We start from the raw sequence: 12,569 nt of genomic DNA on the forward strand, positions 1-12,569 counted from the left end.
AGTTACATCGTAGTACAAATCTTGCCTGAATCAGAAGAATATTTTACTCTGTCCCCCGTAAATAATTATAATGAAAGTAATAAAACAAATGCAGCATTTGCGCTGTGTATGAAACATAAGTTTATTGAAATAATTTCTATATTATTCGTAGTTTCTATAAATCTTTGAAGTTATTGAAATGGAAAATATTTTTCAGGCAAAACAGATATTAAAGCTGTTCAAAGAATGAGATCATATCGCCAGTGAAAAAGTAAAAAAAATACCATCAGTCATTGAATGTATGTTAATTTTCTATTCTAAGGCAGTCAATAATTATTGCTAAAAAGCAGTTATGTCTTTATTAATTTTACATACTATAAATAATTATGTTATTTATTTTTCGATACGCAGTTTTATGGCAATCTAATTCGTCGTGCTTTATGTTTTTTATTATCATATATAATATTAATGACAATATGATGTTATTCAAGCATAAGCAAAGTACCGTACTGGATCAATTACCACATTAGTGTCTTAAAACCGTTAGTATCTATATAAACTAACAAATGTATCAATATAAATATTTAATTCTTGTAAAATTCAATATAGGCGCCTAACATAACGTTGAATAATCATTAATATCCCATTAACATAAGATATTTTGCAACTTTTTTATACAACTCGATTATCTTAAATAAATTAGACGATGTTGTAGTTATTAGTTACGTTTCAGTATTTCGTCAGAATAATTAATTAAATGCAAATAAGCACTGGTACAAATTTAAAACATCCGCAATATATAATAAAAACAACGATGATTTGAGTACTTGTGACATAATATTATCACTGACATTTGAATGAGAATTGATTTGAAATAAGAGATTGCGTAAATGTAGGAAGTTGTATTATGCCAACGTCTTTGTAAGACCGAATATGATCTTTAAGTTTCACATAAATTACTTTTAGGAAAACCTCAATAGTTACGATACCTAACGACAAAATCAAAACGGCAATATAAAGTCATTCCTCCTATAACGCGGTGTGTGCGTACCTTGTAATATGCAAAGCGCGTTGTAAGAATCGCACAAACGAGGCAAATTTTTAGCGCGTTATATTGAAACCGCGCTGTAAAAACTCCGAAACAGTACAAATTACGACAATTGTAACGCGCTATATAAAGATCAATAAATTCAAAAAACATTTTAAAATATAAAGTACAATTTTTATTGAATTGAAAACAAAGTTGGGGCTAGTGCCCAAGGCGGCAAATTTTCTGGGGCGGCAAAATTTGGAAAGTGAGAAAAAAAATCTATACAATACAACTTACTTATAGTTAGTTATAGTAAAGGGCCAAAAATTAACTAGTTGGTATTGGTATTTGTAATAATCGATTTAATCAATGAAATATAAATTAATTTATGAGAGATTAAAAGTATTCCGAGTGGTTTTATTACACATATTTAAAAACGAACGAACACGTTAACTAGGAGTATTTTCTAAAAGCAAATTTTCAAAAATCAATAATTTTTATAATTGAACCAGTTTCCGTAGGACTTTAATGGTTTAGTATATTCAAGACCAAGTAGTCTATCGTTATACCAAGTAAATGGTCTAAATTTAATATTAACAAACGTCAAAAAAACTACTCATTTTCTGAAACTTTGATAAATTTTTAAAATTAAACTACTTGTTGTAAGGCCGTAATATTTCAGTGCGTTCTATAAGACCATGATATATATCGCCAAAACGTCGAGAAAACGTCGATTTACGACAAAAAATCTGTTCACATACACACACACTTTTTCCACATATACATACTTTTTCCAAACTTGATCTCATTCGATTCAGAAAACATAAAATTAGCGAATTGGATTTTTTTATAAAAACAAACTTCACCTTCGGGAAGTTAAAAACGAAAAATTTTGCATATGTTCACGTTTTAGAGGTTTCTGAACATTTTGTAAATTTATAAACTTGAAAATATTTTTTAAAATTTGTTAACTTACTGAATGATGACATACATACAGTCTCGAAACGTTTATAAAAAATAGTTAATTATTGATTGCATTTTATGTGGAATAGTTGGCTGCAAATAAACATTTCTTGAATATGTCTCAACACCTAGCAAAAAATCTAAAGTTTATATATAATAATGTATAATAATAATAATAATAATACTAGTGAGGTGTATGGCATCGTGCCTTAAGGCAAACTGCTGGAACTTCCTGTACCGTAACGAAATGTTCGAGGAATATTGAATATTTTCAAATAGATTATTATAAATATTGTAACATTGTATAATATTTATAAAAATTATATAAACTGAAATGCAAATTGATTTAAAATTATTTGTTTAAAGTATATTAGAACTTTAGTCAGAATTAAAAATAAAATCTGAATTATTTTCGATATACAAAAAAAAAAATTTTTTTTTTGAAAAAAAAAGGAAAAAAATTTTGAAACAAAATTTTTTTTTCCAAAATCAATTATTTTGTTAAAACAAGCAGAAAGCTCTTTGAATCATTTAAAATCGGACGCTTAGTTCTCTCAAAAACTGCCATTTTTTGCACATTTAGCTCTGTATCTTCGAAATGGCAAGGCCTGCCTTTGCCAAAAACTAATAACCACTTCTTCCAATCATTACTAATTGAAAGTTTTTTAGATCATTCAAATCGGATGCTCCGTTCTCTCAAAAATTCGATTTCTATTTTCTGCTCTCTTTGCTCTTTATCTCCGTAACAGCTGGACCTGCCTTTGCCAAAAACTAATTAGCACATCTCCCTATCAATAGGAATCGAATGTTTTTTATACCATTCAAATCGGTTGAACCGTACGCCCGAAAATGTGAACGAGAAAATGCGGACACACAAAACACACACACACACATCCATTTTTTCTGAGGTATGCCATAATGTTCGGAAACCTTCAAAACGTCGAGAAAGGCAAAAATTTTCAATTTCGATTTTTGGACGATTACAATAACTTACCCTACGGGAAGTTAATAAGCCATATAGTAATGGTTTACGATTACAAGGTTCTGAGTTAAATCTCACAGCATTCGACAACCTGATATCACTATATATTTTGAATTAAAAGAGGCAATAAAAAATCTTTTAAACCATATTCCTTCATTCGATAATCCGCAGAAATTCAGCCAACCAAATGTATATAACGACATTTTAAAATCGAAACAGCAGCAAAATTTGATAAATATATTGTGCCTATAAAATTTGAATCATTTATTTCTTAATAAACATACGATGTTTTATGCCTAGATAAAATAACGACTTGATTTTAATGCCGTTGAAAAGAAAACTAACTAGTTGGTGTGGTATTTAGCCTTGAGGCAAGTTACATGAACTTCCCAATATGTGTAAATAATTGACTTAATCAAAAAAAAATGTGTAAATAATATACTTCATCAATCCTACTTTAAAAAAACGATAATAATTTTAGCAAAGTTTGACAAATTTTTAAAATTAAACTACTTGTCGTAAGGCCGTAATATTACAGTAAGTTCTATAAGACCAAGATATCGCCAAAAAAAGTTCCATGAAAATCGGCTTAATTGTTTTTTTTCAACAGTTCATTACAAGAAAACGGCTCGGTAGATTTTCACCTAAAATTAATCAGTACCATTTCCAACTAATATCTTTCGAACAGTTTTTAATTTTTTAAAATCGGTTCGGTAAGATGAGCTTAAATGTGCACGAAAAGTTTAACACTTTTTTTCAAATTGCAAAGAAACGGCTTGGCAGATCGTCGCACAAAACTGACAAACGATAGTCCTCATCGAGATACATCAAATGGCTTTTAAATTTTTGAAATCGGTCCAGCCGTTTTGGAGAAAACGTCGATTTACGGCAAAAAATATGTTCACACACACACACACACACACACACATACTTTTTCCAAATTTGGTCTCAATCGATTCAGAATGGCTCGAAACGTCGAGAAAACATAAAATTAGCGAATCAGATTTTTTGATGAAAACATAAACTTCTCCTTCGGGAAGTTAAATATGTAATTTTAGAAACGATATATTTAATGGCGATATTTAATGAGATATTTTAGAATTTAATTTTAGAAACGTTTTCATGGCAGGGGAGTAGCAAGCTTTTATGAGCTAACAATACTATTTTGAAATAATGAGACAAGAAATAAATAATTTACAAACTAGACATTCAATACTGTATAAACGCATGTTTCGAAACTAGTTTGAATAATGAAATAAGATCATATTCATAATTAATAACATTTAAAGTGACTCACGTTCTGAACATTGAGTAGATTAAAAAAAAACAGCAAGATTCTAGCGAGAAATTAGAGAAAAAAAGCATAAAAGTCTCTATAAATTTCAATCTTTGATTGTTAAGGTATCTTTTTAAATATCCATTTCTTAATCTAAATGCTACATATGGTGTAAAATATTGTCTCAGGTAATTTTAGCTAAAAATCGCAAATGGGTCATTTTTTACCTTTGACTTGTGCCATTTTTTTAGCTCGCAGTGGATCGATGAGGACTTTTGAGATTTCTTTTATAATTGTATTTTAAACAATTTTGCCAAGTTACAGCCCATTATGAATTATAGTAACCTTCACCCTGATTTTAGGTTTAAATTGATCGGGCTATAAAGCTTTTGGTTAATACAAAAATTTGTACATGGAATAGATCTCAATTCTCAATAAATAAAATAATTATTAATATTCAGAAACGTGCCTGCAAATGCTATTTTAGTTCATTGTTAGTCCCATAGTGAAGCACCATTTAAAAATCATATCGATAGTCTTCAATCAGAGCCTTGGAGCTTTCACAAAAAGGGTTTCAATAATAATTCTTATATTCTAGTAGATTGTCTAATCTACTATATCTACATTAAATATTACCATCAGCGAATATTGTAATGGATCTTGTAACTCCAAACTAGCACTTAACTTTAAGCATATCATACAAATTGCACCTTCAAAGCACACGACAGGGTCTTTCACACAGAAAACAAACTTCTGCGAGATGTGATTCAGCTATGTAACAATTTTCTAATTACATATGTGTAATTATTATATGAACCAACTGATTAACTCCTTATGCTAACATATTTATATCAAAATTTGCATGTGTTTTTTAGCACTTTTTAAGTGCATCTGAACATTTTAATTCTGCTGATATCAGGTAATAGCACTGTATATCCCATATCAAAGATATTGATTGTTCTGGTCATTATTATAATGTCCAGGATTCTGGTACTAAGATACCACTAACAAATAGAATATAAATTCAAATCATGTAATTGAGATATTAATTTAATAATCAATATCATATGTAGCACATTTTTCCTAAGTTAATAAATTCATGTAATAAGAAAAATAATAGATTTGTTTTTGATCTATCAAAGGAACATTAATGAAAAAATATAATCCAAAGATATTATGTCTGAAGTTGAGTAGTTGTGCAAATATAATAATAAATTGATATGGTGAAGCAAATGTAATTACATATATAGCAGAATAAATCTAGCATATAATGTAAAGTAAAAAGTTCTGAGTTTTTCTCTCTACAAGCATTACAAGAGATATTCTAAGATGAATGCAAATATTGCTTAAAATATTGAGTAAAAAAGATTCCATAAAATTAACAATATGTAACAATATGTAAACTAAAAATACTCAGAACTTTTATAGTTTACGTCTTATATCTCTGTTAGATTTACAAATGAATAACTCACCTAAAGACGAAGAATACTCTGAAACAACTTAATACATTTCACTCACAAACACTAAATAATGTTAATTAATATTGTAAAATATAAATCAGAAGCAGCACTTACAATAGAAATTATTCTTTAAATAGTCCTTAAACCACTATATTGCAGATCACATAAAGCAACCAGACTGATATGTTAAATGCACTTATTACAAGTTTCTTATTACAACACTTTATCAAATCTTTATTAAGAAAACTACAGTTCCTCAATTATTATTAAAGCGCCATTCTTGACGGCACATAGGACATAAAGGCGTGTGGGGTTGACTATGTAACCATTTCACAATGCAGTGCATGTGGAAGCAATGACTGCATGCACCCCATACGAGAGGACAATCGTCACCAGGAAGGGAGCACTCTGGACAACAGCCATCAAAAGCCATACGGCAAATACCACAACTGTCATCATTGGCAACCCATCGCCAGGCTGCTACACCAGTCAGGCCTGTAATTAATAATAGATAGATATTATGTTACTTTTACATTACTATTATTATTGAATAAAACTATATTATTGTATTAAATTGTATTGTATTGGTTTAAAACATGTATCTTGTTCATTTTCTTTGAAATCTACATTTTTTTTCTACATTTCTGACAAATATTTAAACATCGCAGCATTGCAATTTAATATAAGTACCCATAATTAAAAATAGTGATTAGTTAGTTTTACATTTGTTAAGTAATCAAAATATTTAAATATTTGATCAAAATTTCACATTTAGAATAACTAACAATAATAAATACCACAAAGAAAAATTGGAGAACAATTAATAATCTATTTGTTCATTATCGCTTAGTTATCAGGTACAATATTGTGAATAAAATTAACTACTGTCTAATCAGTTTCTTGGGCTGGCAGATTCTTAGTCTGGCAGTTTCTTAATCAGGCAGTTTCTTTGTCTGCCAATTTCTCTGCGCAACAGTTTCTTAGTGTCCCTATTACTTAGTTTGTCAGATTAGCCCATCAGTATTTTTTAGTATATCAGTAAATACAGAAATTTATTTGAGATTATTTTTATGGAAACAGGAATACTTGTTATAGTCAGATTCTTAGACTGCCTGTAACTTAGACTGTAAGTATCTTAAACTGTTCTGTACTCTCGTCAGTCTGGGAGTTGTTTGGTCCAGTAGATTCTTGGTCTGACAGCTTCTTAGTCAAGCAGTTTCTTTGTTTGCCAGTTCTCTGCACGGCATTTACTCAGTGTAACAGTTTCTTAGTACCTCTGTTACTTAGTTTGTCAGTAAGTTAGTATATCAGTTTCCCCATCTGGCAGTTCCTTAGTTGGGCAGTTACTTTGTCTGGTAATTTCTCTACACGACAGTTTCTTAGCCCCTCTGTTACTTAGTTTGTCAGTTTCTTAGTCTGTCATTTTTTTAATATATTAATTTCCTAGTATATCAGTATCTTAGTCTGGCAGTTCTTCAGTTAAGCATTTACTAGATTTGGCATTTCCTCATTCATCTTGCCAGTCATTTAGTCAATGTGACAGTTTCTTAGCACCTCTGTTAGTTAATTTGTCAGTTTGTTAGTATATCAGTTTCTTCGTCTGGCAGTTCTTTAGTCCGGCAGTTTCTTAGTCGGGTAGTTCCTTATTAGGGCAGTTACTTCTTCTGCCAATTTCTCTGCATAACAGTTTCTTGGTCTCTCTGTTACTTAGTTTGTCAATTTCTTAGTCTATCAGTTATTTAGTATATCAGTTTCTTAGTCTGGCATTTTCTTGGTCTGTTAGTTTTTTAGTATGTCAGTTTCTTAGTCTGGCAGTTCAGTTAGGCAGTTATTTTGTTTAGCATATTTTCAGCTTGGCGTTTATCATTGTCTTCTGTCTAGCAGTTTCTTGGTCTGGCAGTTCCTTCGTCTGGCAGTTTCTCTGCGCAACAGTTTCTTAGCCTCTCTGTTACTTATTGTTAGTTTATCAGATTAGCCTATCATTTTTTTATTATATTAGTTTCTTACATAACAATACAAAAATTTATTTAAGATTATTTATAGCCTTTCTCTAACTTAGACAGTATCTTAATCTGTTCTTCACTCTCGTCAGTCTGGCAGTTGTTTGGTCCAGTAGATTTTTGGTCTGACAGTTTCTTAGTCAAGCAGTTTTATCGTCCACGTCAGTTAGTTAGTTTATCAGTTTCTTTGTCTGGCAGTTCTTTAATCTATCAGTTCCTTAGTCAGAAAGTTTCGTAGTCTGGCAGTTACTTCAACTGCTAATTTTTCTGCATAGCAATTTCTTAGCCTCTGTTACTGAGTTTGTCAGTTTCTTAGTCTGGTAGTTCTTCAGTTAGGCAGTTTCTTGGTCTGTCAGTTTTTTAGAATATCATTTCTTAGCCTGGCAGTTCTTCAGTTAGGTAGTTACTTGGTTTGGCATTTTCTAACTTTGGCAGTTATCATTATCCTCAGCCTGGCAGTTCTTTGACCTGGTAGTTTCTTGGTCCGGCAGTTTCTTAGTCTGGCAGTTTCTTAGTCTAGCAGTTTCTTAGTTTGGATGTTTCTTAGTCTGGCAGTTTTTCTGCACAACAGTTTCTTAGCCTACCTGTTAGTTAGTTTGTCAAATTAGCCTATCAGTTTTTTAGTATATTGGTTACTTACACAATAATACAGAAATTTATTTGAAATTATTTATATCCTGTCTGTAATGAAGAATGTCAGTATCTTAATCTGTTCTCCACTCTCGTCAGTCTGGCAGTTCTTTGGTCCAGTAGATTCTTGGTCTGGCAGTTTCTTAGTCAAGCAGTTTCTTCGCCTGCCAGTTCCCCGCACGGCATTTATCCAATATGACAGTTTCTTAGCACCTCTGTTATTTAGTTTGTCAGTTAGTTAGTATATCAGTTTCTTCGCCTGGCAGTTCCTTAGTCAGGCAGTGTCATAGTCAAGCAGTCACTGACAATTTCTCTGCACTGCAGTTTCTTAGCCTCTCTGTTATTTAGTTTGCCAGTGTCTTTTTCTAGCAGTTTATTGGTCTGTAAGTTATTTAGTATATCCGTTCCTTGGTCCGGCAGTTCTTCAGTTGGACAGTTACTAGGTTTGGCATTTTCAGAGTTTGGCAGTTCTTTGATCTAGTAGTTTCTTGGTCTGGCAGTTTCCTAGTCTAACAGTTTCTTAATCTGGCAGTTTCTTAGACTGTCAGTTTCTAAGTCCGGCAGTTTCTTAGTCCAGCAGGTTCTTAGTCTGGCAGTTTCTTAGCCTCTCTGTTTCTTAGTTTGGCAGATTCGTCTATCAGTTTCTAAGTCTGGCAGTGTTTTGATCAGTTGGGCAGTTTTTTTATCCAGCATTTTTTTAGTAAGGCAATTTCTCAGTCTAGCCATTTCCTTGCCTGCCAGTTTGTCTGCGAGTCAGATTGTTAGTGTGGCAGTTTCTTAGCCTCTCTATTGCATAGTTCATCAGTATCTTAATCTGCCAGTTTTTTAATATATCAGTCTGGTAGTTCTTGTGTCTTAGTCTGGTAGTTCTTGAGTTATTACATTTCTTGGTCTAGCATTTTTTTATTCTGGCAGTCTCTTAGTCTGAGAGTATCATATGCTAATATTATCAATTTAAAATAATGCATTATATAACCTAATCGAGAATAATATGGTATTAATGTTGACTGCATAAACTCATCAAGTCAATATTAGAAACATAAACAATTTATTTGTTCAAAATATGTGTACTTTCTGTTAGTAATGATGTTTTAGAAATTAAATCAATCTTTCTTCACTTTACTTTGATATTGAATATAATAATAATGAAAAAGACACATTAATGATTATTATATTCTTGAATCTCTATATCAAATCAATATAGAATTATGCAATTGTAGTAATAATTTAAATCAATTAAAATATCAGAGCAGACACTTTTTATAACATATTTCTATTCACAAACGTAATTGTAACAAATTTTGTCAAATTTTATATTAAACGAATTAACGAATTATTCAACAATCAAAATTTGTTTATAATTAAGCGGAAGAGTTATACATTAATTACATGAACCTAACCTCACTTTTAATGACTTCAATAAAAAGCGGGTAATTTAGATAAATAAGTAATTTTCACAAAACATGTAAAAATACGTATAATAAAATTAAAATTATTATAATAATTAATTATTAACACTACATTTCATCGTGTCACAAATTACTTACTTTTTATTATGACTTTCATTCTAAACCACTTGGATGATTTTTTGTAGCATCCTCAACCAAACAATATAATTATTTATGATAAAATAACCATCTGTACATTTATAATGACAATTATAAAATAACCACATATAACAACGCTCTCTTCTAAAAAAAATTGTATAATTGTTATATGTCACGATTTGTTTGAGGCGTGAACTGTCACTTTTTATATTTCAAAAGTACTTGAACAGATCGATTTAAAAAAAATCTATTTGACGTAATTTATACCAGGTATTATATTTTTTGGCTATATATAATTAGCTTTAAATTGAAAATGTTTAATGATAATGCTGTTAGAATTTAAAATGTGCGGGAAATAAATTATTATTCAAATCAGTATGACCTAACCTCAAAAACAGAAAACATTGTTTTCAATTCTACTGCTGAAGAAACTTCTGTCCCTAGACTGATATATTCACATTCTATTTAATCTTAATATTTAGAAGGATACATTTTTTGTTTAAAATTATACAAATGAGTACTTTCAGTTTGCAGGAATTGCAAAGAGTAGAGTTTTGCAAGGATTACAAAACTCAACAAATAAGTCACCTTAGTTACAGTGTATTATAATTTAAATTTATTTTCTTAATAGCTAAAGAATATCTTACCCAGTAATTAGCTTTTAGTTTTATTTGTCCATAGCACTCTGGTGTGGTTTCGAGCCAATCGAAATATGTTAACAAAACTGCAGTACTTGGCTGTATCATAGAAATAAAACAAAAATTAATTTATGTTATGGTATTATTCTAGGTATCGTAAAATGAATAAACATTTATAATATTACAATTATATAAAAATAAGACTTACCAATTTTCCAGGTATGTTGCACTGCTGGTATGCAATGTCAGCAAAACATGATCTTATGATCTAGCTTAATTTTGTTTAGAAGTGTGAAGTAATAAATCTTCTAGAAATATATTAAATAAACAAATTAATTTATTTTAAAACTATGGAAGCAACTAAAGTGAATACTGCCTTCTTAAGCAATTTTGAGGTGATGGAAGTGCTAAAGGAGTTGAAATTGAAAGATTCAAAACGAAAATTCATGATGCGAAATTTTGCAACAATTACTTATGAAACTTTGAAGTTTTTAGAAGATTCTCCATGCGTTTTACAAAGCAAGGAGAACATATCTGACTTTCTGAAAGCTGTAGAACCCTTTAATCTTGTAAAAATTGAGAAGCTCCTTATGATCAATGAACCTCCTACTACGCCCCTTCAAATACAATTAATTGTTGAGGACAGTGAAGAAAGATTATCAGAAGAAGATGTGGATAAACTGTTAGATGTTATTGCAAATACTTTGCCAGTACCCGAAATAAATGATGAAGAGAATGACTAATAGATTCTATTAGTTGCCAAGGAACCAATAATATAAGTTTAATTATTATTAAGTGGAATTTAAGGTCTATGAGTACCTTGATTCACAAAGTGTTGTATTTCATTTTATAAAATTTATTTGGGCAAATAGAAAAGCTAGTGTAAAAGTTGTAATACATTAAATAATTATTGCAATAAAATGAATTAAATGAAAATATACTGCATATTTATGATTTTAAATATATGTTCCCAATATGTTGTTGCCAAAAAATGTTATTTTTATTCGCACTGTCACATTTATGAAATGACTGTGATTAGGTTTCATAAAATTATAAGTATACGTATAGCTTAGGCAATATTTATATGTATAGCTTATAAATAGCTTTATTATCCGAGTATATAATTTTTAATTTATTGCCTTTTAGAAAATGAAATAACCAATAATTTCACAGTACCATTAACAAATTTTGAAACCTTTTCAAATATTTCAACAATATTTTTAAATATACCAATTTTGATATCCAACAATAAACAAAAGGTATTATTAACTGTATTTAATACTACTTTTATTTGTTATTTTCTTCTTCAACGTTATCTTACCAAGTTTTTTTTAACCCTTCTAATTTAATTTTTATATCATTACAATTATATTTAAATTATATTTTCTTTTTAATTCGATTTCATAAAAAATAATATGCAGTGGATATCAATGTTATCATAATGAATATATCTGTCTTTTTATTTAAATAGATGTAAGTATATTGTTTTCATATATCATGAGAAAACTGTTTCTTCAAAAACCGGTCAAGCATTGCAATTTCATGTTCCATTGATCTAAACTGGATATTTATTTAGGTAAAATTACTTAACTGTTATATTCATCAATACTACTTGCTTGTATTGCTAGGTATAAAACATAAAATTACAATAGTCTTGTTTCTTATTCTATTTACAATCAATATTCATTCAATAAAAACAGCAGAATTATAAAAGAAAAACAAATTTATTTTGAAATGGATGAAGCCATACAATTCGCCAACAATTTGTTTTTTCTTTATCATACAACATCTATATTTAATTTATTCAAATATGTGTCCACATACATCAGTTTAAGTTTAACATCATCATATTTTGAGTTAATTCTTTTGTTTACAAACTGTTCTCATTCTTTTCTACTCACACTAAATTACTATAATTCAAAAATTGTCTTTTTAATTTGATAATTTGAAAATTTGTTAATGTCTTTCCTACTTGTATATTTTTTACTTGCACACTATAAATCTCAGCTCACATATCTTCTCTGGATCGAACCATCCTTATTGGAATATTTATTCACCACCACA

General features: G+C 29.7%; 2 protein-coding genes across 2 annotated transcripts; one reads left to right on the top strand and one right to left on the bottom strand.

Annotated features, from left to right (window-relative positions):
• Positions 1-5,946: 5,946 nt before the first annotated feature.
• LOC113368313 (anaphase-promoting complex subunit 11-like) lies at positions 5,947-9,886 on the bottom strand. Its single transcript, XM_026609866.1, has 2 exons — positions 9,868-9,886; positions 5,947-6,185 (listed from the first exon to the last, which is right to left on the bottom strand). Exons 1-2 carry the CDS (start codon positions 9,884-9,886, stop codon positions 5,947-5,949), a joined length of 258 nt encoding a protein of 85 aa, XP_026465651.1.
• A 237-nt stretch (positions 9,887-10,123) lies between these two features.
• On the top strand, positions 10,124-11,376 carry LOC113367999 (DNA-directed RNA polymerase III subunit RPC9-like). Its single transcript, XM_026609557.1, has 3 exons — positions 10,124-10,137; positions 10,549-10,656; positions 10,725-11,376. Exon 3 carries the CDS (start codon positions 10,856-10,858, stop codon positions 11,246-11,248), a length of 393 nt encoding a protein of 130 aa, XP_026465342.1. The 5' UTR covers positions 10,124-10,137; positions 10,549-10,656; positions 10,725-10,855; the 3' UTR covers positions 11,249-11,376.
• Positions 11,377-12,569: the final 1,193 nt, after the last annotated feature.

Source organism: Ctenocephalides felis, unplaced genomic scaffold (genome assembly GCF_003426905.1).
Source record: "Ctenocephalides felis isolate EL2017-DRISC unplaced genomic scaffold, ASM342690v1 CF-g0.4_SCAFFOLD_01170, whole genome shotgun sequence".
NCBI classification, from domain to species: Eukaryota; Metazoa; Arthropoda; class Insecta; order Siphonaptera; family Pulicidae; genus Ctenocephalides; species Ctenocephalides felis.

Bases quoted from the DNA above. Each gene is read 5' to 3' on its own strand.
- LOC113367999 (XM_026609557.1), top strand. From the start codon at position 10,856: ATGGAAGCAACTAAAGTGAATACTGCCTTCTTAAGCAATTTTGAGGTG.